At 38.8% G+C, this 26,202-nt stretch overlaps 1 protein-coding gene across 1 annotated transcript in view; it reads left to right on the plus strand.

Moving 5' to 3' along the window:
- Positions 1-26,202, plus strand: part of SLC9C2 (solute carrier family 9 member C2 (putative)) — a 98,136-nt gene that overhangs the window by 10,829 nt on the left and 61,105 nt on the right. Inside the window, exons 3-7 of the mRNA XM_040262806.1 lie at positions 373-501; positions 3,093-3,258; positions 12,332-12,448; positions 13,536-13,697; positions 21,869-21,968. Coding sequence (XP_040118740.1) covers positions 373-501; positions 3,093-3,258; positions 12,332-12,448; positions 13,536-13,697; positions 21,869-21,968 — 674 coding nt within the window. The remainder of the gene's footprint in view (positions 1-372; positions 502-3,092; positions 3,259-12,331; positions 12,449-13,535; positions 13,698-21,868; positions 21,969-26,202) is intronic.

Genomic DNA, 26,202 nt, shown 5'->3' on the forward strand with positions numbered 1-26,202 from the left:
CTTTCTCCCACTCTTACACAAATGAAAATAATTACCTAAAGTCAAATTTAAAAGTACCACCTAAAATCACCTCAGGGGTAACCAATGGTGAAGTACCATTTTTGAAAACACTGATTAGTTACCACAAGCAATGTTTATGTAGCCTAAAGTCGCACATATTTCTGGTGAATAGAGGACTATGCATTTATCTCATGTGGATGGTTAGATCAAGAAATCTACCACAAGACTCCCAGGACTGGCATTGTAGATTATCTCTCATTAGTTGCAAATTGGAATATTGTAAAATTCATATTGATTGGCAGATCATCAACCTAATTTCTAATACTTCAAAATGGTAACAAAGTAATTTTTTGTTTGCCTTTGTTTATTTAGATGCACCAAGTCGTCTACCCTCTTCTAAGAATACCAAGTTTTTCACTTTATTGTTATTTTTCACCTTTAATTATATTTATGGCTGCTTTGGATATGGACTTCTATATACTCAAGAACATGTTTTGGCAGGTAAGAACACATTTTAAGACAAAGCATGGTCCATTATTCCTTATTCATGTTGACAGAGAATCTGTCTAGCGAGATTAATAATTCACCAATTTCACATTAATATTTCACCAATCTCCCATTTTTAGTTGACTCTTTTTGCTGTGCAGAATCACTAATTAAAGAGAGTAGAGGGGAGGGAGAAGGAATAAATATTTGCTGATCTGTAACTAAGATTAGTTACTGTGACTAAGGCACTGAGTTAATATCATCTCCATTTCACATATAAGCCGACTATAGTTCAGAGGTCACAAGACTGACCAATGGCAGATCCTGGGTCCAAACTCACCTCTGACTGCCTCTCAGCTGTGTCTGTAGATTTGTCCATTTTCACTGCTATGGTTGTTTTATTTATGCCTTCCTCTTTTTTTGTTAATCATGCTTGCCAGATTATTTTTCTTTTCAAACTTTTATTTTCTTTGATTTTATTCTGTACTTTTTCTAATATCTTGAGCTAGGTATTAGTTGATTCACTTTTAGCTTCTTTTATTGTTGTTATTTTGTATTTAAAGTTTGAAGTTTTCCACTAATAACTTTTTAGTTTCACTCCACATGTTTAAGTCTTTAGTGTTTTCACTCAGCAATAAAAAAGAAACAGAATATTGATAAGTAGAATATGGAAGAATTTCAGATGTATTATGATAAGAGATGGAGAAGGCAATGGCACCCCACTCCTGTACTCTTGCCTGGAAAATCCCATGGCTGGAGAAGCCTCGTGGGCTGCAGTCCATGGGGTGGCTACGAGTCGGAGATGACTGAGCGACTTCACTTTCCTGCATTGGAGAAGGAAATGGCAATCCACTTCAGTACTCTTGCCTGGAGAATCCCATGGACGGAGGAGCCTGGTGGGCTGCAGTCCATGGGGTCACTAAAAGTCAGACATGACTGAGCGTCTTCACTTTCACTTTTCACTTTCACGCATTGGAGAAGGAAATGGCACCCCACTCCAGTGTTCTTGCCTGGAAAATCCCATGGACGGAGGAATCTGGTAGGCTGCAGTCCATGGGGTCACTAAGAGTCAGAGATGACTGAGCGTCTTCACTTTCACTTTTCACTTTCATGCATTGGAGAAGGCAATGGCAACCTACTCCAGTGTTCTTGCCTGGAGAATCCCAGGGATGGAGGAGTCTGGTGGGCTGCAGTCCATGGGGTCACTAAGAGTCAGACATGACTGAGTGACTTCACTTTCATGCACTGGAGAAGGAAATGGCAACCCACTCCAGTGTTCTTGCCTGGAGAATCCCAGGGACGGAGGAGTCTGGTGGGCTGCAGTTCATGGGGTCACTAAGAGTCAGACATGACTGAGCGTCTTCACTTTCACTTTTCACTTTCATGCATTGGAGAAGGAAATGGCAACCCACTCCAGTGTTCTTGCCTGGAGAATCCCAGGGACGGCGGAGCCTGTTGGGCTGCCAGCTATGGAGTCACACAGAGTCAGACATGACTGAAGTGACTTAGCAGCAGCAGCAGCATAAGAGAAAGAAACCAGGCTAGAAGGGTACCTATGGAATAATATAATTCCGTACATAGACCTTCATTCTAGCAAAGGCAAAAAAATACTTTGGAAAACAGATCATTGGTTGCCAGGGAGCAGGATGAGGGAAGAAATAAAATGGCAGAATGAAGAAATTTTTGAGTGTGATGGATCTGTTTTGTTTTTTCATTGTGGTCATGTTTACCTGACTACATGCATTTGTCAAAACTCATATAACTATACAGTCAGAGAGTGAATTTTACTGTATGTAAGTTAAAGGTAAATTTTTTAAAGATCAAAAGAAATAGATTTGTGTTTATCTGTCCCATGTGATTTTTTACTTTTAATTTATAATGCTTTGCCTTTGTTTTTCCGCATTCCTTTGCCCTTTCTCAGTCAATTGATTCAATTTTCTTTATTCTTTTAAAAAATTTTTTCTTTATTCTTTTTTTTTTCCTTCTGCTGGTTTAAAAGTTTTGCATTCTGTTGCTCTTTTTAAGGCAGGCATTGTTGATTGCCTGTCCCTTTCTTTCTCAATAATGGAGTGACTTACTGTATGTATAGTGTGGTAGTGGGCTGAGTGTGAAATAGTGCTACATTTCCTGGCATCCGTGACAGGTGTGGTAGTATCAGAAACCTATCGGGCAACGAAATGTATACACCAGTTTGCTAACTATGGATTTTTCCAGAAAGCCTTTAATAAGGGGATCAAGTCAGCTGGCATGTAGTTTTTGTCCATTGTTGCCTGCCTGGAGACCTGTAGATCATCACTGTGGAAACAAGGAAATGCTTTGTATGGAAGCAAGAAAAATTTGCACTCCATCTTAGAACATTTTGATGTGGAAAACTATTAATCTTGAATAGCAACAAGAAAGATGGGTGCATTGGTCTTCTTATAGTCAAGTAGAATCATTTGGAAGGGATGGTTTCATTGAGGCAGGTAAACTAGAATACCTTTTAAAGTTATCTTCCTGAGTAATTGTATAAAATGTATAGCAAGATCTGATTCTTACATGAGTAAATGCAGTCATGCCATACTTAGGTGTTAAATTTAATACTGTATTGTGAATTGGTTTCACAGGTCTTCTTAGCTGGATTAATTAGCTTTGCTACAACATTCATCATAATTGGATATGTGGTTCTGAAATTCAATAAATATTCATGGGATTTGCAGTCTTGCCTCCTCTTTAGCATGGCTCTTGGCATTACAGATCCTATTTATTCTGTGAATTCACTGAAAACTTTTGGTATGTTGGATTTATTTCTCTCTTATTTTGAAGATATGAGGATAAGTTTCCTTTTGATAATATTCTTGAGTGAATTGTGCATCCAGCAGAGTAGCCATTCTGTGCTGTTTTTCTTGGAGATGGAGTATGCAAAGTCAATAAGGCAATCCAGGACCTGGGATAAATAATCTCAAATAATTTTTTTCAAGGAGAAAATGTTATCTTTCTAGAAGGTGATTAAAATTGGTATTATATTCCATTCCATTGAGTTCTAAGCTGCAAGCTAGAGATTTGGCACTATATCTTTGCAGCACTTTTCTAAGTCCTGGGTTCTTCTTGTTAGAAAGGCCTTTATTTTAAAGCAGCTAACTTTGGGCAGGTGGAAGAGGGAGCTTATTTAGAAGTGAGGTGAAAGTATACTCTGGCAAATATGTTATACAATAAAAGCTTATTCCCAAGAGGGCTAGGGGTTCTGAACTACTTCTCATATTATTTGGTAAAAGATAATTTCACTCTGAAATATCTGTTGTCATGTTTTATTAACACAGCAGTAAAAAAAACATAACATGGTTAGATGCTGTTATTTCTGATTTTGACTCAGAAAAATTTATTAACCAATTTTAAGGTTTCAGTATATTTAGTGGAAATATATCACCTTATGATTAGGGTGGGACACCTACCTTCTGGCAGGTGATATCCCCTTCTATACACATTTATACTTACAGTTGAGAAAACATAGAGGTTTTGACACTTTTTCTGGTGATACTATAAATTGTCACCAGATATTTCTCAAAGAGTCTGACCCTATCTTCTTTTTCTCTCTCATTTTTTCCTGTAGGTGCAATATTTTTCTGTCTTTTCTCCATCTGTTTTTCTCTCTAAGCCATTTGTATTTGCCACTTGTTTTATTCTCCTCATTATCTTCCTGCTCCCCTTTCTGCAATCTCTTAACTGAAAGAGGCTCTAATAAACTACATTTATTGCAGTTTCTATATTCAAAAATTTTTTCAAAAAGAGAGTAGAAAGTCTTCTGTTTCTTTACAAGAAAACTATTAAAGGTATTTGACTCTTAGTTGATATTTTCTTTATGCCAGTTATACTCAGATGGTACATAGTTCTGGATTCAATGATGTCTTTACCTTTGTGTGAATTAGATAAGAATGATCCTCTATCTAATTGTTGTAATACATTATCTTTTTTAAGGAAAAAAATTTATTTTTTGCCATGTGCCTAAAATTGCCAGGATAATATACAAAACGGCAGTTCCTACAGTGTGAGTGTTTCTTCATTTGATGTGGTGCTCTGGAGCACGATGAAACCTGCACAGTCTGAGTCTGAGGTGGACTGACTCACTGAAAAAAATAATGGATGTTCACATACAAGTTAAAAGGAACCTATTACTTATTTTAAAAGAACGCAAAGGCTCAAACAGTTTTTACTTTAAAATTAATCTGGACTGGGAGCTTGTAAAGGGATAAAATACAAAGTTTTAGTATGATCTCAATTTAAGTAAAAGGAATTATATGCTTTGAAAAAGCCTTCAACATTCAAATGGTTTTATCTGGGTCATGGGATTACAGATGATTTTTTGTTTGATTATTTCCTTTAAAAAATTTTACAGTGAATTAATGAATATAAGTTAGTTTGCATTAAGCCAATAAAAATGTGGGGAGTAATTCTTGTGGTATTTTACTATTAAAAATAACTATACATCAAATTCAAAACTTTATACAGTAAACCTTATGCTCTATTTGCTCCTGGCTGACTTATTGAATTTGAGGGAAGAATTAAAGGATTTCTTGACCAGCTAAATCAAATGTGCCAATAATCTTCAAACCTGTTTAACCAGTATTTTGTGTCTTCTGTCATAGTCAAAATTAATAGCAAGTAGTAATTATAATTTACCTTGCCTTTTATTTTCTTTGCTTTCTAAAGAAAGAAAGCAAATTAAAATTGGCTACAATAATGAGGCACAAAGAAAAGAAATAAACAGCCCAAATATTGATCCATAATCAGGCACTGAGTTATCAGAAATTCTGTATTATCCTGGTATCTATCCTATCTTTCAGAGGGTTTTTGTAAAGATAGATAGAATCTTTATAATCTGATATTTCATATACTCAGATCAAAAACTGGAAAGCAGAGATCTGCCGTCTTTTCAACTATGCATAGTATCTTAGAAATAGTAATAATGAGAACCCTCAGCTATATATTTTTAATTATTTTGTGTTTCAAAATATCAAAGGGGAAAAAATAGAATCATCAGATCATTTCTGCTTGCATTAAAAAAGTATCATTTAACGTGATCAGTTTGGATTTTAGTGCAATGAAATGTATTAAATAGCTGCTTTTAAAAAACCGTGTAGTTGTAAATTCTTTCTATATCATTTTGTATTTACATTAGGCTGCATAATGCACCACTGTGTGTCATATGTTCTTAAATTTGAGTTTATGCTTTTAAGTAAAAGAAGTCCAGGGCTGGCCTGCAATTCTGTGAAATCATTGAGGACACTGGATTCCTCTATATAACTCCTGTAGTTAAGATGGAGTAACAGGATCAGGTCTGTAAAGGATGGGTGCTGTAGAAGAGTTGGTTGATGATATGTTGTAAGTTGACCAAGATGAAAAGGGAACATATTTCCCAAGGACAGAAAAGGCTCTGAGGTATATGAGAGGGTAATGATGACGAAATACTAGTTAATATATGTTGAGTGTTGACAATGTGACAGTCACCATACTTAGTATTATATACTTTGTTCATTTTTGTGCTCACAATAGCACTTTTTGGTTAGTACTATGGAAGGCAGAATAGCTTAGTGTTTTGGCTAGTAGATGGGGAAGTTATAACCCCACCTCTACCCCTTACCAACTACATGCATGTGTGCTAAATTGCTTCAGTCATGTCCGACTCTGTGTAATCCTATGGACTGCAGCCTGCCCAGCTCCTCTGCCCATGGGATTCTCCAGGCAAGAATACTGGAGTGGGTTGCTATGCCCTCTTCCAGGGGATCTTCCCTACCCAGGGATCAAACCCAAGTCTCTTGTGTCCCCTGCATTGGCAGGAAGGTTCTTTACCACTGGTGTCACCTGGGAAGCCCCTACCGACTCTGTGATCTTGGGCAAATATCCTAACCTATATTTACCTCAGTTTTCTCATCAGTAAATGAGGGTAATAACAGTTTATACCTCATGAAGTTGTTGATGAGTAATCAATGAGATTATGTAAATCTTAAAGAATTGCTATTCCTATTGAAATACTTCAATAGATAACTGAGGTTCTCCACAGTCTTAATTTAACAAAGATTCAGAATTGGACTTGAATTTAAAATCTCCACTGTTTATGCCATCATTGTTGATTTAGTTTCATGTAAACAACATCATATGTCTTTTAATTAGTATTATTTGAAATGTGTCTTTAACACTTAACTTCATTTTAATTTGTATCTTTATTAAAGTTTTAGAGTTAAATGATATATTAGTAAATTTGCTAATTTACTACTCATTCAGTTCAGTCACTCAGTTGGGTCTGATTCTTTGTGACCCCATGGACTGCAGCATACCAGGATGCTTTGTCCATCACCAACTCCTGGAGCTTGCTCAAACTCATGTCCATCAAGACAGTGATGCCATCCAACCATCTCATCCTCTGTCGCCGTTCTCCTCCCGCCTTCAATCTCTCCCAGCATCCGGGCCTTTTTCAATGAGTCAGTGCTTCGCATCAGGTGGCCAGTGTATTGGAGTTTCAACTTCATCATCAGTCCTTCCAATGAATAATCAGGACTTATTTCCTTTGGATTGACTTGTTTGATCTCCTTGCAGTCCAAAGGACTCTCAAGAGTCTTCTCCAACACCATAGTTCAAAAGCATCAATTCTTCGGCACTCAGCTTTCTTTATGGTCCAACTCTCACATCCATACATGACTACTGGAAAAACCATAGCTTTGATTAGACAGACCTTTGTTGGCAAAGTAATGTCTCTGCTTTTTAATATGCTGTCTAGGTTGGTCATAGCTTTTCTTCCAAGGAGCAAGGGTCTTTTGATTTCATGGCTGCAGTCACCATCTTCAATGATTTTGGAGCCCAAGAAAATAAAGTCTGTCACTGTTTCCATTGTTTCCACATCTATTTGCCATGAAGTGATGGGACCGGATGCCATGATCTTCATTTTTTGAATGTTGAATGATTTCATTAATATTTGCTATATAAATAAGTATCTTTGTTAAATTAAAAAAGATGGAGTAACAGGGACTAGACTTACCTTTCTGCCTGAGCCAACTAAAAAGCCAGACAAAATATATGAAAATGAAAAATAGTTCTCAGATAATGGACATCAGGCCATTAATACTCCCATTACGGACAGTAATACTCAAGAAAGGAAAAAAGAATTATGTTCTTGATTGCCCTTTCCATAGCTTATTACCTGGAGAGAGTTTCTAGGTCTTTGTGCGGGGAAAGGTAACCTAGGTGGAGCTTGGTAGTTTCTTTGAGTTGAGGAGACCTAGAGTTGGCAGTCCAGGAAGGCCAAAGCAGTTAAAGTTCATGGGGCAAATTGCTGCAGGACTGAAAGCTGTACTGAAGAAGGAATTTTGAGAGCTACCCACTTGAGTCTTCGGGTGAGTGAGTGCTCATTAGTGCATGCATGTGAAGAAACTGCACAATGCTGGGAATGAAAACACTCAAAGGATGAAAAGGAAAAATCCCTTTCATGTTCACTACAGCCAAAGTGGAAAACCATCAGAATTTGTAGGACATCAGGTAAAGGACTCAGAAGGTTATTGCTTGAGTAGCGGGGAAAATTAACCTTTGACTAAAGACCATCCCCATAGAAAAGAAATGCAAAAAAAGCAAAATGACTGTCTGGGGAGGCCTTACAAATAGCTGTGAAAAGAAGAGAGGTGAAAAGCAAAGGAGAAAAGGAAAGATATAAGCATCTGAATGCAGAGTTCCAAAGAATAGCAAGAAGAGATAAGAAAGCCTTCCTCAGTCATCAATGCAAAGAAATAGAGGAAAACAACAGAATGGGAAAGACTAGAGATCTCTTCAAGAAAAGTAGAGATACCAAGGGAACATTTCATGCAAAGATGGGCTCAATAAAGGACAGAAATGGTCTGGACCTAACTGAAGCAGAAGATATTAAGAAGAGGTGGCAACTATACACAGAAGAACTGTACAAAAAAGATCTTCACGATCAAGATAATCACGATGGTGTGATCATTCACCTAGAGCCAGACATCCTGGAACATGAAGTCAAGTGGGCCTTAGAAAGCATCACTACGAACAAAGCTAGTGGAGGTGATGGAATTCCAGTTGAGCTGTTTCAAATCCTGAAAGATGATGCTGTGAAAGTGCTGCACTCAATATGCCAGCAAATTTGGAAAATGCAGCAGTGGCCACAGGACTGGAAAATGTCAGTTTTCATTCCAATTCCAAAGAAAGGCAATGCCAAAGAATGCTCAAATTACTGCATAATTGCACTCGTCTCACACGTTAGTAAAGTAATGCTCAAAATTCTCCAAGCCAGGCTTCAGCAATATGTGAACTGTGAACTTCCAGATGTTCAAGCTAGTTTTAGAAAACACGGAGGAACCAGAGATCAAATTGCCAACATCTGCTGGATCATGGAAAAAGCAAGAGAGTTCCAGAAAAACATCTATTTCTGCTTTATTGACTGGCTGCTTTATTGACTTTTATATTCTGAAGGAGATCAGCCCTGGGATTTCTTTGCAAGGAATGATGCTAAAGCTGAAACTCCTGTACTTTGGCCACCTCATGCGAAGAGCTGACTCATTGGAAAAGACTCTGATGCTGGGAGGGATTGAGGGCAGGGGGGAAAGGGGGCGACAGAGGATGGCTGGATGGCATCACTGACTCAATGGACGTGAGGTTCAGTCAATCCTGGGAGTTGGTAATGGACAGGGAGGCCTGCCGTTAGCAATTAATGATGTCGCAAAGAGTCCGACACGACTGAGTGACTGAACTGAATTGAACTGAAAGGCTGCTCTGGCCCTACCTAACAAATCTAAAAAACAAGCCTCAAAAGGGTCAAATTGTTTCAAAGTAACAACTGCATTACAGAGCAAAGCTCAAGAATATGAGAATACAAAAACATATAGCACCTAATTAGGTAATACAGTTATGTTATCTTAATAAAAAATTGGAAGACATGCAAAGAAGCTGAAAAAATGGCCCATAAAGAGTACATAAACAAGTAGAAATAGACCTAGCAATGCTGCAGATGGTAGACTCATTAGACAAATATATTAAGACACTTGTAACTATATTCCATTGGTTTAAAAAGTTAGAAAAAGATTGAGTATGGGGTAGAATTGCTCCTGTCAGCTTAAGAGAGCCAATTTTTAAATCAATAGGAATTTTGCAAGCCAGTCTTAAACTTTTGGTAGCTTTAAATTAGTTATGGTAGGAGTATTTACATATGAAGTTGGCAAATGCTACAAATCAGTACAAATCGGGCCTTTTTAATTTTGGAAAGCTGGTGTATCAGTACACCACTGGACATGGTAGATATAAAAGAGACCTAAATAACATTTCTAGAGATGAAACCCACAGTGTCTGAGATGAAAAATACACTGGATGAAATTAACATCAGATTAGACACAGCATAAGAAAGGATTAGTGAACTTAAAGTTCAAAGCTCAGTCATGTCCGACTCTTTATGACCCCATGGACTGTAGCCTGCCAGACTCCTCTGTCCATGTGATTTTCCAGGCAGTATGGATTTTCCATACTGGAGTGGGTTTCCATTTAGTGAACTTAAAGAAATAGTAATAAAAACTATCCAAGACAGGCTTCGCAGGTGGCATTAGTGGTAAAGAACCTCCCTACCAATGCAGGATACAGAAGAAATGCAGGTTCAATTCTTGGGTCAAGAAGATTCTCCTGGAGGAGTGTATGGCAACTTACTCCACTATTCTTACCTGGAGAATCCCATGGACAGAGGAGCCTGGCAGGCTACAGTCCATAGGGTCACAAAGAGTCAGACACGACTGAGGCGATTTAGCACGCACAAGATGAAGCACAGATGGAAGAAGGCCGAAAGAATAAGCAGAACGTTAGTGAGCTGCGGGGCAACTTCCGTGCCTATATTAAGGCACAGGTTCCTAAAAGAGAGGAGAGAAAAGAAAGCAATAAAAACTATTTGAGAAATAATGGATTAAAAAAAAAAAAGAATGGATGAAAAATTTCTAAATTTGATGAGAACTATAAAGCCACAGACTCAGGAAGCTCAGCAAACTCCAAGCCCAAGAAATACAATTGAAAACTATACCATGGTACATAAAAATCAAACTCCTAAACACCAGTGTAAAGAGAAGCTTTCAAAGGTAACCAGAGGGAAAAAGACACATTATATACAGAGACAAAAAACTAATAATAATGACCGACTTCTCTTCAGAAACATTGCAAGCCAAAAGATGGTATGTAACACTTTTAAAATCCTGAAAGAAAAATACTGCCAGCTTAAAATCCTCAGTGAAAATATCTTTTAAAAGTAAAGGAGAAATAAAGACTTAAATATAAAGGCTGAAAGAATTTATCACTAACAGACCTGTACTACAAAAATGTTAAAGAAGCCCTTCGGGCTGAAAGAAAATGGAACCAGATGGAAATTTTCATCTGCAAAAAAGAATGGAAAGCACCATAATTTTAAACTGATGGGAAAATATGACTTTTTCTTATTTTTACTCTTTTTAAAAGATAATATTTAAAGCAAAAATGGTTGCTGTCTGTTGTGGGGTTTATTTATCTGCTCCTCCCCTTTGTGTATGGCATCCATCATCAGTATTACAAGTTGACTGCTAAAGTTCCAGCTATCATTCCTATTTCAGGCAGGAAACAGAAGAACAGGGGATGGAAAGACGTTCCTTCCAGCCAAGTCACCTCTCCCTCCAAGGAGTTTCCCAAAAGTTCCACTCAGTGACTTCCAGTTATATCTCAGTGGCCACTCTTAGAAGCCCAGGAGTTGGGGAACAGTTGTCATTTAGCTGAGCACATTGCCACCCTGAGTAAAACCAGTCATGTTACCAAGAACAGAGGATAGATACTAGATGGGCAGGCACCAATCACTGTCATCCTTCTTACCAGTTGTATAACAGTAGGCAGTTAATTTGATTATATTTTCTATTAAACTGTTGGTAAATGTTAATAAAATTTTATATTTAATTTTTAAATACCAGCCTTATTGATATGTAACCCAAACATCATAAAATTCACCCTTTAAAATTATAAAATTCAGTGGTCTTTAGTAGACTTACAGTTATGCAAGCATCGTCACTACTTAATTTTAGAACATTTTCTTTTAACCTCAAAAGAAATCTCATGCCTGTTAGCAGTCATTCATTCTCATTCCCTCATCCCCCAAGTTCCTGGCAACCAGTATTCTATTTTCTGTCTATGAGTCTGCATATTCTGGACATTTCATATAAATCAAACCATGCAATACGTGATTTCTGTGTCTGGCTTCTTTCACTTTGTAATTTTTTAAAGGTTCATCTATGTTGTAACATGTATCAGTCAGTACTCCCTTCCATTTTGTGGCTGAGTAATGTTCCATTATAGGGATAGATCACCTATATTTATCTGTTTAGCAGCTGATTGACCTTGTGGTGTTCCCACTTTTTTCCTGTTATGAAAATGCTGCTATGACTGTCCATGTACAAAGTTTTGTGTGGACATACATTTTTAGCTTTTTTGGGTATACGTCTAGGAGCAGAATTGCTAGGTCATATTTTATACTTATTTCTAAAATGTGGTTCTTTTGGAGTCTAACGATTGATATTTATTCAAGCTAAATGTAGTGACCTGAGAAGTGCTTTGTCTCATTTTGAAGTTCTAGCATGCTTTGAGGCAATGGACATTTCAAGATGTGCCATCACCGTGTGCCTTTGCCATTGGAGATTCAGAAGGCACAGTGGAGAAGTTAAAAAATGGTGATTTTGATTATCTTATAGATCCATCACAGTAATGACTGCCTTTTTTTTTCCCTAGCATATTCCTTCTCTTCTATTTTTGTATTTCCTGTGAAAGAGCATAATTTTCATGCACCGTACTAAATTATGTTTTATATTTCCATTTCCAGGCATTTCTAAGATGTATACTGATATCATTAGAGGAGAATCAGTGGTCGTCTGTGGCTTCACATCCATTTGTTTTGCAATTTTTCAGAGAGGCATACTTCAGATGTCCAACTTTAGAGGTAAGAGCACTGTTTTTCTCTATTTCTTTTCTTTTTTTTTATTTTTAAATTTTTGGCTACCCTCCATGGCGTGTGGGACCTCAGTTCCCTGACTGGGAATTGAACCCATGCCCCCTGCATTGTAAGGTGGAGTTTTAACTGCTGGATCACTAGGGAAGTCCCATCTGTGTATTTTCTAAAATCATTCTTATGTAGTCCATTTTAATTCATACCAAAATTAAAATATATTCAAGATGTCTTAACTTTGCTACTTCCCCTATTCTTTACTTATGGACCAATTAAAATAGTATATCAGGTAACAAGAAAATAATTGCCACTGTGTGTTTCCTTAGATTAGAGGGGAAAGTTGTTAAAGAAATGATTTTCTATCTCTCAACATGCACGTGCATACACACCTACAGTTGTGTCATCTAGCTCAGATTAATCTCTTTCCTAGACCAATCTGGATCTCAGTGAGTGAATGTTAAGAATCGATTCTCACATTGTTTACAACAGAAGAAAACAACACTGTAAAGCATTTATCTTCCAATTTAAAAAAAAAAGAAGTGGCTTGGTCCTGAGTTTGAGTCTGAGGGTGAAAGTAGTACTGCGGAGTCAGGTTCTAGAAGTGATAATGAGCAGAAGTCGCAAATAGGCTGCAGATTGGTGGGGATCCTGAGCACAGTGTGCGCTTGGCCCTGACATAGTTTGTAAAAAAAAAAAAAAAAATTATATTTAAATATATTTTGGCTCATTATTCACTTACCAGCTGAGTTTTTCACATTTATCGGTTCAGTTCAGTCACTCAGTTGTGTCCACCTCTTTGCGACCCCACGGACTGCATCACACCAAGCTTCCCTGTCCATCACCAACTCACATTTATGCTCTTTGCCTAACTCCTGAGATCATTTGAGTCTACTGTCCCCAGATAAGCAAACCTCAAGCTGCAGGCTGTGGGGGAAATGTATCCCCAGAATGGCTCTTTTGCCAGGCTTTCACGGGAAACTTCCATCTCTCAAAATCTCAAGAGCAAACCGACAGGCATTGGCCAAATGCCATTAATAAAAGAAAAAAAAATTATTTCACCTTTCTTATTTCCTTTTTCTAGAGTTACATGTAATCATGGGCCTCACCTTGGATGTTTTGGGGAGCATAGCATGTGGATATTGGTGTGCAAGGATCATTCAGTTTATATTGACTGACCTGTTCAGCAATACACTGACCAATATAATTTTTTGCATCTCAATGGTGTACATGACTTTCTACATTGGTAAGACAGAAACAGATACAAAAATTCCATCCTTGATGTGTATTTTATGTTTTAATTTTCCCTTGTTCTTGAATCCAGCTTCCTTCCAAGCTTTTTTTTTTTTTTTTTTTTTTAATGTGGCTCCTTTGTGTGTCTTGTCATACTATTTTCTGCCACCTCTAGCTCTTTCCTGGACTGTCTTAACATCCCCTAAATTTCAACTCCATGTTCCTTCTCTTCCATTCCTCCTCTCTATGGTTACTCTCTTATTCTTTTTTAACTCTACCCTTTGACCTTACATTTATTCCCTGGAAGTCCCCTGGAAGAGGAAACAGACCTGAGCCGATTTCTGCTCTGACCCTTAGCAACCCATCTCTAAAATGAGAAAGCTAGGAGAGAAGCTCCTGAGATCTTTTCCAGTTCAGCAGTACCCATTCAATGGGTACCAGATTAAGGGGACCATAGAAATGGCGGCCCTTACCTGAGGCTAGGAGGCAGGAAAGGAGTTGGAGAAATCAGGTATATCTACTTCTGGAAGAAAAGCAGGACAGAGGAATAATCACAGGAATCAGAGTGCCTAATGCTGGGAGACCTTCAAACAGTCATCTTCTAGTTTAATCCAGTGAGCTTGGGAACTAAAGTTTTTACCCCATTGAGTGAGATAACCAGTCCCCCAAAGCCATAGAAACTATGGCAAAAACCTAGCCAAATTCTGCTTCTCCTCTTAGCTCACACAGTGGAGCAATTCCATCCACGAAAGGCCTCAAGTATCAAGAGGTTAATTACTCCTCTTTTCACCTCCAGTTACCAAACAGTCCTGCTTTCTCTATGATAAAGTGCTACCTATTGTTGCTCACCACCCCAAATCAGTAAAATTACAGAAAAACATTCACTGAAGACTCATTTCCTTGCTCTCTTCATTTTTCCCCTCCCTTATGTCCCTGTTACAAATGCCTTAAGTGCCCGAAGGAAAAAAGTTAATATTTCCTTTTTTCCCCCTTGGACCGTAAGTTCCTTGAGATAGAGCTGTCTCTTATCCATCTTTATATTTATTATCTTTTCTATGTTCCCAGAATCAAGCCCAATGCTTGCCATAGGCCCAATAATAATTAAACACATGTTGGTTGAATAAACGATTAGTCCTTAAAGAGCTTGAAAGTTAGGCAGAGTTCCCTTCAAACCCGAGCTTTACAATTTATTAGCTTGGTAACTTTGGAATATTACCTAACCTCTTTAAACTTCAGTTAGTTCCTCATCTATAAACGTGATATAGTACAGCCTAATTTAGAGGGGCGTGCCAGGCGTTAGTGAGGTAGCATGCGTCCTGTGACTTGCTCGTGCTGGCGTCCTGAAGGTACCTTTGGCTCACAAGAGCTGACTGTCCACATCTCTTTCCAGCACTTTATTCAAGTGACATAACGTGGGTGTAGCTTGAAATGGGCCATAGTGGGACCATGGAAATTGGCAGACACAATCTTTAACCACCCAGATTGCTGCTGATAAACATTTACCAGCATGCCACTAGGCTCAAGGTAGGGCAGCTAATAAATGGTGATGCCTTTCCCTTTTCCTCTTAATTCACGTAGGTGCTCTCGGTCAAGTGATTGAGAGGTCTGCTCCTTCACTTGCTCTCAGAAGGAATCTGCTACAAAACCTTGATCTTGGACCCCTAGCCTCCTGGCTGTGAGATAATACATTCTTGTTGAAGACACTTTGGTAACAGCCCTAGGAAATGAATACCCATTGCCTCATCCATAACACTTTCTTCTGCTTCAGGAATTAAAAACAATTTTCTGGCCGTTCTCTCCTCTTATACTTAATCAGATCCTGATAACAAAAGTCAGGAATGGATAGTTCTAAGGAGAAGTTCCATTGCCAGAAAGCTAGACATAGATAAAATTTTTATTTACACATTCTGTAATGTGACATTTCTGTCTTATTATCTAATTTTATTTTTTTTCTTCATTAACAAACACATTGTTAACTGGCTTGAATCCAGGTAGTGTCTGATTGAGGTTTGAACCTCATCTCTTTGAGCACACTTAGTAATTTTCATTTTTGTCTCATTAAATCCACAGTACTTAGGGTTTTAGAGATCACCTGTGTTAGCACATTTGTTCTTTTTTCATAAAATAAAATAGGAAATTGCACAGACATTGCCACATAGACAAGACACTTTGGAACATTGTTGGTTGACAGGTATTATGGCTAACAATGTTAATATATCAGCCCATGGAAAAAAATTTTAGTCTTGGGACCCCATGGACTGTATCTTCCCAGGCGCCTCTGTCTGTGGGATTATCCAGGCAAGAATTTTGGAGTGGGTTGCCATTTCCTTCTCCAGGGGATCTTCCCGACCCAGGAATCAAACCCAGGTCTTCTGCATTGCAGGCAAATTCTTTACTGACTAAGATATGAGGGAAGCCCCCAAAACGCAAGTATTAGTCACTCAGTTGTGTCCGACTCTTTGTGACCCCATGGTCTGTCCATGGAATTCCCCGGGCGAGAATACTGGAGTGGGTTGCCATTCCCTTCTCCAGGGGATCTTCCCTACCCAGGGATTGAACTCAGTCTCCTGCATTGCAGGCAGATTCTTTACCGTCTAAGCTACCAGGGAAACCCTAGTGTATAAAAGACACTTTAAGAGAGTCATTGTATAATTCATATAAGATGATGGACTGTGTGTAAGTCTAGGCCAGAGGTACAGCACGAGAGGTAAAATGATGGGTTGTGTATAATCTAGGCCAGAGCTACAGCAAGAGCCATGGTAAGAGGGGTCTATTATAGCAGAAGGAGTATTTTATCAAGTGGCATTGGTCAGAATTTCTGATGAATGGAAACAGCTTTTAGTCAGTTTTATTGTTTTAAAACAATGCATTCCTTTCTTACCTGTGCCAAGGCTGATTGTTCTCACTCTTTTTTTTATGTCATTGGTCTAGGCTATAAATGTCAAAGGACTTCGGTCATGACCCTAACATTTTCTTGTTGGGAAACATCCATTCCTGAATCCTGTTGTTTTTAGGAAACAAAATCCCTTTGATTCTCCTATTAGGAGGACCTTCACTTTTTCTAAACCAGAGAGAAAAAGAGAGAGAGTTTAAGAGAGAGAGCCACTTTGCTGTGGCATCAATTTCCTGTGATGGTTTCTTACAACTGAGTGAGAAAAACTTTACAATTCTATTTTTAACAACTTGGGTTTATGCTGATGAAAATTACTTTATTACATGTTCTGTGACTCTCCCCCTGCTTGTACATTTAAAATACCATTTAAAGTAATAACATTTGTAATTTTCAGAAGACTTTGTTCTTCTAATTTTAAAACTAATACATATTCCATGTAGAATTGTGGAAAAAATCTGAAAAGTCAAAGAAGAAATCACACATAAATTTATCAAAGATACATTTTGTTATATGTACTCAGTTTTCAAAAAATACATATGTACATAGATGTATTAATATATGCATTTATACGATATGTTCTTGTTATATTGGGATTATACTAAATAATATCAGTTTAAAAATGAAGTTACTTAGTGCTTTCCTTGTAGTAGATGTTTCCTCGAAGTAGTGACTGTTATTTTAAAAAACTATAAGTTTTTAAATCCTGTAGTTTGAGTTACAGGAAATTGGAAATAAGATTTTGAGGAATAATTTTCCTATTATCACAGTCCCTAATACTGCTGGTTTATTGTCACTGGTTATTTATGTTAATTCAGTTAAATAAGTAGGTTAAAAGAAATCTAAAGTGGCTTTAAGTGATTCAGTTCAGTTCAGTTCCGTCGCTCAGTCGTGTCCGACTCTTTGCGACCCCATGAATCGCAGCACGCCAGGCCTCCCTGTCCATCACCAACTCCCGGAGTTCACTCAGACTCACGTCCATCAAGTCCGGGATGCCATCCAGCCATCTCATCCTCGGTCGTCCCCTTCTCCTCCTGCCCCCAATCCCGCCCAGCATCAGTCTTTTCCAATGAGTCAACTCTTCCCATTAAGTGGCCAAAGTACTGGAGTTTCAGCTTTAGCATCATTCCTTCCAAAGAAATCCCAGGGTGGATCTCCTTCATAAAGGACTGGTTGGATCTCCTTGCAGTCCAAGGGACTCTCAAGAGTCTTCTCCAACACCACAGTTCAAAAGCATCAATTCTTCGATGCTCAGCCTTCTTCACAGTCCAACTCTCACATCCATACATGACCACAGGAAAAAACATAGCCTTGACTAGACGGACCTTAGTCGGCAAAGTAATGTCTTTACTTTTGAATATACTATCTAGGTTGGTCATAACTTTCTTCCAAGGAATAAGCAAGCGTCTTTTAATTTCATGGCTGCAGTCACCATCTGCAGTGATTTTGGAGCCCAAAAAGATAAAGTCTGACACTGTTTCCACTGTTTTCCCATCTATTTCCCATGAAGTGATGGGACCAGATGCCATGATCTTCGTTTTCTGAATGTTGAGCTTTAAGCCAACTTTTTTGCTCTCCTCTTTCACTTTCATCAAGAGGTTTTTTAGCTCCTCTTCACTTTCTACCATAATGGTGGTGTCATCTGCATATCTGAGGTTATTGATATTTCTCCTGGCAATCTTGATTCCAGCTTGTGTTTCTTCCAGCCCAGCGTGTCTAATGATGTACTCTGCATAGAAGTTAAATAAGCAAGGTGACAATATACAGCCTTAACGTACTCCTTTTCCTATTTGGAACCAGACTGTTGTTCCATGTCCAATTCTAACTGTTGCTTCCTGACCTGCATACAGATTTCTCAAGAGGCAAGTTAGGTGGTCTGGTATTCCCATCTCTTTCAGAATTTTCCACAGTTTATTGTGATCCACACAGTCAAAGGCTTTGGCATAGTCAATAAAGCAGAAATAGATGTTTTTCTGGAACTCTCTTGCTTTTTCCATGATCCAGCAGATGTTGGCAATTTGATCTCTGGTTCCTCTGCCTTTTCTAAAACCAGCTTGAACATCAGGGAGTTCACAGTTCACGTATTGCTGAAGCCTGGCTTGGAGAATTTTGAGCATTAGTTGACTAGCATGTGAGATGAGTGCAATTGTGTGGTAGTTTGAGCATTCTTTTGCGTTTACTTTCTTTGGGATTGGAATGAAAAGTGACCTTTTCCAGTCCTGTGGCCACTGCTGAGTTTTCTAAATGTGCTGGCATATTGAGTGCAGCACTTTCAGAGCATCATCTTTCAGGATTTGAAACAGCTCAACTGGAATTCCATCACCTCCACTAGCTTTGTTCCTAGTGATGCTTTCTTTTTTTTTTTTAATTTATTTTTTATTTTACTTTACAATTCTGTATTGGTTTTGCCATACATTGACATGAATCCACCACGGGTGTACATGTGTTCCCAACCCACTTGACTTCACTTTCTAAGATGTCTGGCTCTAGATTAGTGATCACATCATCATGATTATCTGGGTCATGAAGATCTTTTTGTACAGTTCTTCCATGTATTCTTGCCACCTCTTTTCAATATCTTCTGCTTCTGTTAGGTCCAGACCATTTCTGTCCTTTATTGAGCCCATCTTTGCATGAAATGTTCCCTTGGTATCTCTAATTTTCTTGAAGAGAGCTCTAGTCTTTCCCATTCTGTTGTTTTCCTCTATTTCTTTGCATTGATCGCTGAAGAAGGCTTTCTTATCTCTCCTTGCTATTCTTTGGAACTCTGCATTCAGATGCTTATATCTTTCCTTTTCTCCTTTGCTTTTCACCTCTCTTCTTTTCACAGCTATTTGTAAGGCCTCCCCAGACAGCCACTTTGCTTTTTTGCATTTCTTTTCCATGGGGATGGTCTTGATCCCTGTCTCCTGTACAATGTCACGAACCTCATTCCATAGTTCATCAGGCACTCTATCTATCAGATCTAGGCCCTTAAATCTATTTCTCACTTCCACTGTATAATCATAAGGGATCTGATTTAGGTCATATCTGAATGGTCTAGCGGTTTTTGCCTACTTTCTTCAATTTAAGTCTGAATTTGGTAATAAGGAGTTCATGATCTGAGCCACAGTCAGCTCCTGGTCTTGTTTTTGTTGACTGTATAGAGCTTCTCCATCTTCGGCTGCAAAGAATATAATCAATCTGAATTGGTGTTGACTATCTGGTGATGTCCATGTGTAGAGTCTTCTCTTGTGTTGTTGGAAGAGGGTGTTTGCTATGACCAGTGCATTTTCTTGGCAAAACTCTATTAGTCTTTGCCCTGCTTCATTCCGCATTCCAAGGCCAAATTTGCCTGTTACTCCAGGTGTTTCTTGACTTCCTACTTTTGCATTCCAGTCCCCTATAATGAAAAGGACATCTTTTTTGGGTGTTAGTTCTAAAAGGTCTTGTAGGTCTTCATAGAACCGTTCAACTTCAGCTTCTTCAGCGTTACTGGTTGGGGCATAGACTTGGATAACTGTGATATTGAATGGTTTGCCTTGGAGACGAACAGAGATCATTCTGTCGTTTTTGAGATTGCATCCAAGTACTGCATTTTGGACTCTTTTGTTGACCATGATGGCTACTCCATTTCTTCTGAGGGATTCCTGCCCACAGTAGTAGATATAATGGTCATCTGAGTGAAATTCACCCATTCCAGTCCATTTTAGTTCGCTGATTCCTAGAATGTTGATGTTCACCCTTGCCATCTCTTGTTTGACCACTTCCAATTTGCCTTGATTCATGGGCCTGACATTCCAGGTTCCTATGCAATATTGCTCTTTACAGCATCGAATCTTGCTTCTATCACCAGTCACATCCACAGCTCGGTATTGTTTTTGCTTTGGCTCCATCCCCTCATTTTTTCTGGAGTTATTTCTCCACTGATCTCCAGTAGCATATTGGACACCTACTGACCTGGGGAGTTTCTCTTTTGGTATCCTATCATTTTGCCTTTTCATACTGTTCATGGGGTTCTCAAGGCAAGAATACTGAAGTGGCTTGCCATTCCCTTCTCCAGTGGACCACACTCTGTCAGACCTGTCCACCATGACCCACCCGTCTTGGGTTGCCCCGCAGGCATGGCTTAGTTTCATTGAGTTAGACAAGGCTGTGGTCCTAGTGTGATTAGATTGACTAGTTTTCTGTGAGTATGGTTTCAGTGTCTGCCCTCTGATGCCCTCTTGCCACACCTACCATCTTACTTGGGTTTCTGTTACCTTAGATAAATCAAAAGAATAATATAATCCTCTTCAAATTAATAAACAGTAAAGTGAACATTAAAAATAATAATGCAATAATAATGATGACCATTAATTCCTTGTTTTAAAAGTATGCCAAGCACATTTCATGTAATCTGATTTTATTCTCACAACTCTGTCAGGCATTATTCTTTTACACTCATTCTACAGATACAGGGACACTAATGGAGAAAGGCGAGGTGACATTCCCAGAGCAACCAGCTCTGCCCTGTTTAAAGGGTTACTACTCTGACCTTGCATGTACTTTCCCTTCCTTCTGTCTGACATTTATAATGTACTATTTGAAGGCTCTGTAACCTTCAGGACTGTTGGTATTGGTGGTGTTCAACCATTCTTCATAGTTGGTTTTCCTGTCTCAGACTGCATAGACACATTCGTTTAGAGCCCAGGGAATTACATAGGGGAGCCTATATCATGCAAAAAACAGTAGGCTTGAGGACCTGCCGTCACCAAGAAAGCACTGAGCTTGGGCCATAACCCCTAGGACATGCAGCACAGAGTCCTTGAGGTGCTGGGTAGAGGCTGTTAAACTTATTTTTCATTAGCTCTGTCCTCAAGGATGATCTATGGCAGGGGTTAGCAAACTATAGCGAAATATGCCTATTATTTTTGCATTGCCTATGAGCTAAGAATTGTTTTTACATTTAAAAAAACCCAAATAAAAATATTTTGCAGCATGCAAAAATTATTTGCAGTTAAAATTTCAATGTCCATTATTTATTGGGTGCTCATTTGTTACATGTTACCTGTGGCTGCTTATGCACTAGAACAGCTCAGGTGAATAGTTGCAACTAGGACCATGTGACCTGCAAATACTAAATATTTACCATATGATCCTTCACAGAGAAAGTTTGTCAATCCCCAATCTAAGGATTAGGCTAATCCTTTTAAGCAACTTTCTAAGAAATACAATAACTGACTGTTTTAAATTTCCCAATTCATCACTCAAGAGAAGTAGCTCCATGTACAGATTTGAACACAACTAATTTTATTCTTTTTTTTTCTCCTCAGTGGAATTTTGGGGAATGTCAGGCACAGTTGCTTTAGCCACTGTAGGACTAAATTTAGATTCCTTAAGCTTTAAACCGAGGATCAAGTTGATAATTACTAAGTAAGTCTTATATTTGGTACTTGGTATAGGTCTCATAGAAGTTTAGTGCTTAAATGCCTTCACAAAAATAATAAAATTTCTTTTTATAACTTTTCTATCTTTTAATTTTTAATTATACTGCCAGTCATATTTGAAAAGAACTTAAGTTACCAATAATTATTGACATTCCTATTATGAATTGATATTCCTATTATGAATAATGTAATATCAGTGGCTCAGAGATCATAGTACTTCTTATAACTCTTTGATAAAAATTGAATTGTGAGAAGTTTAAAAACTACTTTATTCCTTTGTTTTCTACATAATATACCTGAATGACAGTATCATAGTATGGAAAGAGCTGGGAAAAGAAAAGTAGCAGAAAGGTGCAATACCAGCAAACCCTAATCTAGCTTTACTTCTGGTGTAATAAGGATATCTGTGGACAGAGTAAAAGCCATTTGCCTGTCTTCTCAGACAAATGCATTAGCCGTTCTCTCAGCAGCTGTGCTAAATTATAGAATTGTCTCAGAATTATTTCATACTAAGTCATAGTCTAGTCTATAAATTCTCACACTGGATGAAAGCCAGTGTTGAAATGAGAAAAATAAGCCATTATCCTGAGTTTTCCCATGAAGATTTGTTGCTTTAATATAAAGGACTATTTTTTTGTTCTGGAATTATGTCCTTCATACATTTTAGACGTTTAAAATGTCATTTCTCTCATGAAATTCCAGTCATGGAAGATGGCACTTAAAAAAAAAAATTACTTTGCAAACTTTTAAAAAAATGGCCTCTGTAGCTTATTTTAGTCTTGTGTATATGTGAATGACACTTTACTGGTTTTTAAAAACCAGAAGCTTAGAAATAACTAGCTGATAGAACATACCCTTTTCCTCTGAATTTTGGACAGTTTTCTGAGCTCAGTCATGCTATCTGTCAGCATCATTATAAATTACTCATTCTATTCATTCAATTGTTTATTCTTTTATGTATTCAACCAGGCCTTTCTTATCATCTCCTATGCTGCTGCTGCTAAGTCGCTTTAGTCGTGTCCGACTCTGTGAGACTCCATAGACGGCAGCCCACCAGGCTCCCTGTCCCTGGGATTCTCCAGGCAAGAATGCTGGAGTGGGTTGCCATTTCCTTCTCCAATGCATGAAAGTGAAAAGTGAAAGTGAAGCTGCTCAGTCGTGTCCAACTCTTCGCAACCCCGTGGACTGCAGCCTACCAGGCTCCTTCGTCCATGAGATTTTCCAGGCAAGTGTACTGGAGTGGGTTGCCATCGCCTTCTCTGTTATCTCCTATGGCCTGGACATTGTATCCTAGGTTTGGGGCTTTGAAAATTAGTCCCTTCTCAGAAGACACTCATTGTTAAATGATGGATGTGTTTATTTAAGAGACTATGAATAAGTATAAATAATTATATCTTTATTGGAGAAGGCAATGGCAACCCACTCCAGTACTCTTGCCTGGAAAATCTCATGGACGGAGGAGCCTGGTAGGCTGCAGTCCCTGGGATTGCTGCGAGTTGGACACAACTGAGCAGCTTTGCTTTCACTTTTCACTTTCATGCATTGGAGAAGGAAATGGCAACCCACTCCAGTGTTCTTGCCTGGAGAATCCCAGGGAAGGAGGAGCCTGGTGGGCTCCCATCTATGGGGTCGCACAGAGTTGGACATGACGGAAGCGACTCAGCAGCAGCAGCAGGATCTTACTATATGTAAGGCATTTCTTAAAGTCCTGTGGAGACATTTAAAAAATTCCTCTACTCAGTCAGTTATTCCATCATTTCTGAATTTTGATAAAACTAAACTGTGGGGTTTGAGGTCCCACTGACACCTTTTTCTGTTAGGAGTTCTGAATCAACTGAATCAAGCAACAGGAGTCAGGTAGAGAATTGGACTATCTGCTTGATTGGAGTAGTGCTGTATCAGAGAACATGGTTTCTATCTGCAGCTAAAATGAGGCTTCCTAACACCTCTTTCCCAGTGTAGATCTTGAGGCTTACCTATAGGGAGACTGGTTTGTCGGTCAGACAGATGGTTACCCAGTCCTCTGAAAGGGGAGGTCTGAATAGAGTGGTTCAAGAAGGGGCAGGACTTGAGATCTGACTGTACGAGTCAGACCTGGCCCAGACCCAGGTGTGATACCACATGGAGCCAGAGCAGCCCCATGCCCTAAGCACTGAATCTTTGGAGGTGGGGCCAGATGTGTATATTTTTGTTTTTGCTTTTTTAAATTTTTTTTTTTGATGTGGACCATTTTTAAAGTCTTTATTGAATTTGTTACAGCATTGCTTCTGCTTTATGTTTTGGTTTTTTTGCTCCAAGATGTGGGTTCTTAGCTCCCAGACCAGGAATTGAACCCATACCCTCTGCATTAGAAGGAGAAATCCTAACTGCTGGAAGGCCAGAGAAGTCACAAGACATGTAGATTTTTGGTAAAGCAATTTGAGTGGTTCTAATGTGCTTCTCTGCTTGAGAACCATAGTGTTGTAGATGACTGGCACTGTGAGGACTCAGAGGAGTATCATGTCCACTGAGTGTGCTGAGGATATTTTTCCTGAAGAGTATGGGATTAGAGTCAGCCTCACAACATCTTTAGGAATTTGGTAGATGAGAAGTCAGACAGAAGAGACCTTCAAGATAAGGGCATGAGTGTGCCCATATGACCCAGCAATCCCACTACTAGGCATATATTCTGAGGAAACCAAAATTGAAAAAGACACATGTACCCCAATGTTCATTGCAGCACTGTTTACAATAGCTAGAACATGGAAGTTGGAGAAGGAAATGGCAACCCACTCCAGTACTCTTGCCTGGAAAATCCAATGGATGGAGGAGCCTGGTAGGCTGCAGTCCATGGGGTCTCAAAGAGTCAGACAGAACTGAGCGATTTCACTTTCACGTGTTGGTGAAGGAAATGGCAGCCCACTCCAGTGTTCTTGCCTAGAGAATCCAGGGGATGGTGGAGCCTGGTGGGCTGCCATCTATGGGGTCGCACAGAGTCGGACACGACTGAAGCAACTTAGCAGCAATAGCAGCAGCAGAACATGGAAGTAACCTAGGTGTCCACTGACAGATGAATGGATAAAGAAGCTGTGGTACATATATACAATGGAATGCTACTCAGCCATAAAAAGAAATGCATTTGAGTCAGTTCTCATAAGCCTATTATACAGTGTGAAGTAAGTCAGAAAGAGAAATATAAATATCATATACTGATGCATATCTATGGAATCTAAAAAGATGGTACTGATGAGTTTCTTTTCAGGGCAGCAGTGGAGAAACAGACATAGAAAACAGACCTATGGACCCGGGGGAAGGGGAGGAGGGAGAGGGTAGGATGTATGGAGAGAGTAACATAGAAATTTACATTACCATATGTAAAATAGATAACCAATGGGAATTTGCTGTATGACTCAGGGAACTCAAAGAGGCGCTCTGTGACAATTTAGAAGGGTAGGATGGGAAGGGAGATGGAAGGGAGGTTTGGGAGGGAGGGGACATGGGTGTACCTATGGCTGATTCTTATTGATGTATGACAGAAAACCACAAAATTCTGGAAAGCAATTATCCTTAAGTTAAAAAAATAAATTAAAAAAAAAAAAAAAGATAAGGGCATGAGTGTGCCTGTTCAGTCACTCAGTCCTGTCCAACTCTTTGTGACCCTGTGATCTGTAGCCTGCCAGGTTCCTCTGTCCATGGGATTCTCCAGACAAGAATACTGGATAAAGGACTTTCATGCAAATCACAAAAGGAGAAGTAGTGCAGAGCGTGTTGAGGGGATCCAGTCAGCTATTACAAAGTCAGGGTTAACCAGACAGGGGGCTCCTTGCAGTAGCCTCAGCTGTGGTTTCCAGTCATGGGTCTGACATGGATATGCTGCCAACTCATCTCAGCAAAATCGCCACATCACCGACTTGGTAGGGGGTGGAATCTTTATTTTTCTGCCTCGATCTTACTGCTCTGCTGTGAGAGAGGCAGCCCACAGATGTTGGTGTGATGAGGGTGATGGGAATATGAGATGATGTATTTTAGTTCCAACAGAATACTTTAAATGAAATTCATTAATTTTTATTTAGGTAGTTTATTTATAATATTTATTAATCTCAACATAATACAATGTAGTGACTCAATATTTTTTATAGTTTTTACTCCATTTAAAGTTATTATAAAACAATGGCTATATTTTCCTGTGCTATATATCTTTGTTACTTATTTATTTTATACATAGTAGTTTTTATCTCTTA

This window comes from Oryx dammah, unplaced genomic scaffold (assembly GCF_014754425.2).
Source record: "Oryx dammah isolate SB20612 unplaced genomic scaffold, SCBI_Odam_1.1 HiC_scaffold_21, whole genome shotgun sequence".
Lineage (NCBI taxonomy): Eukaryota > Metazoa > Chordata > Mammalia > Artiodactyla > Bovidae > Oryx > Oryx dammah.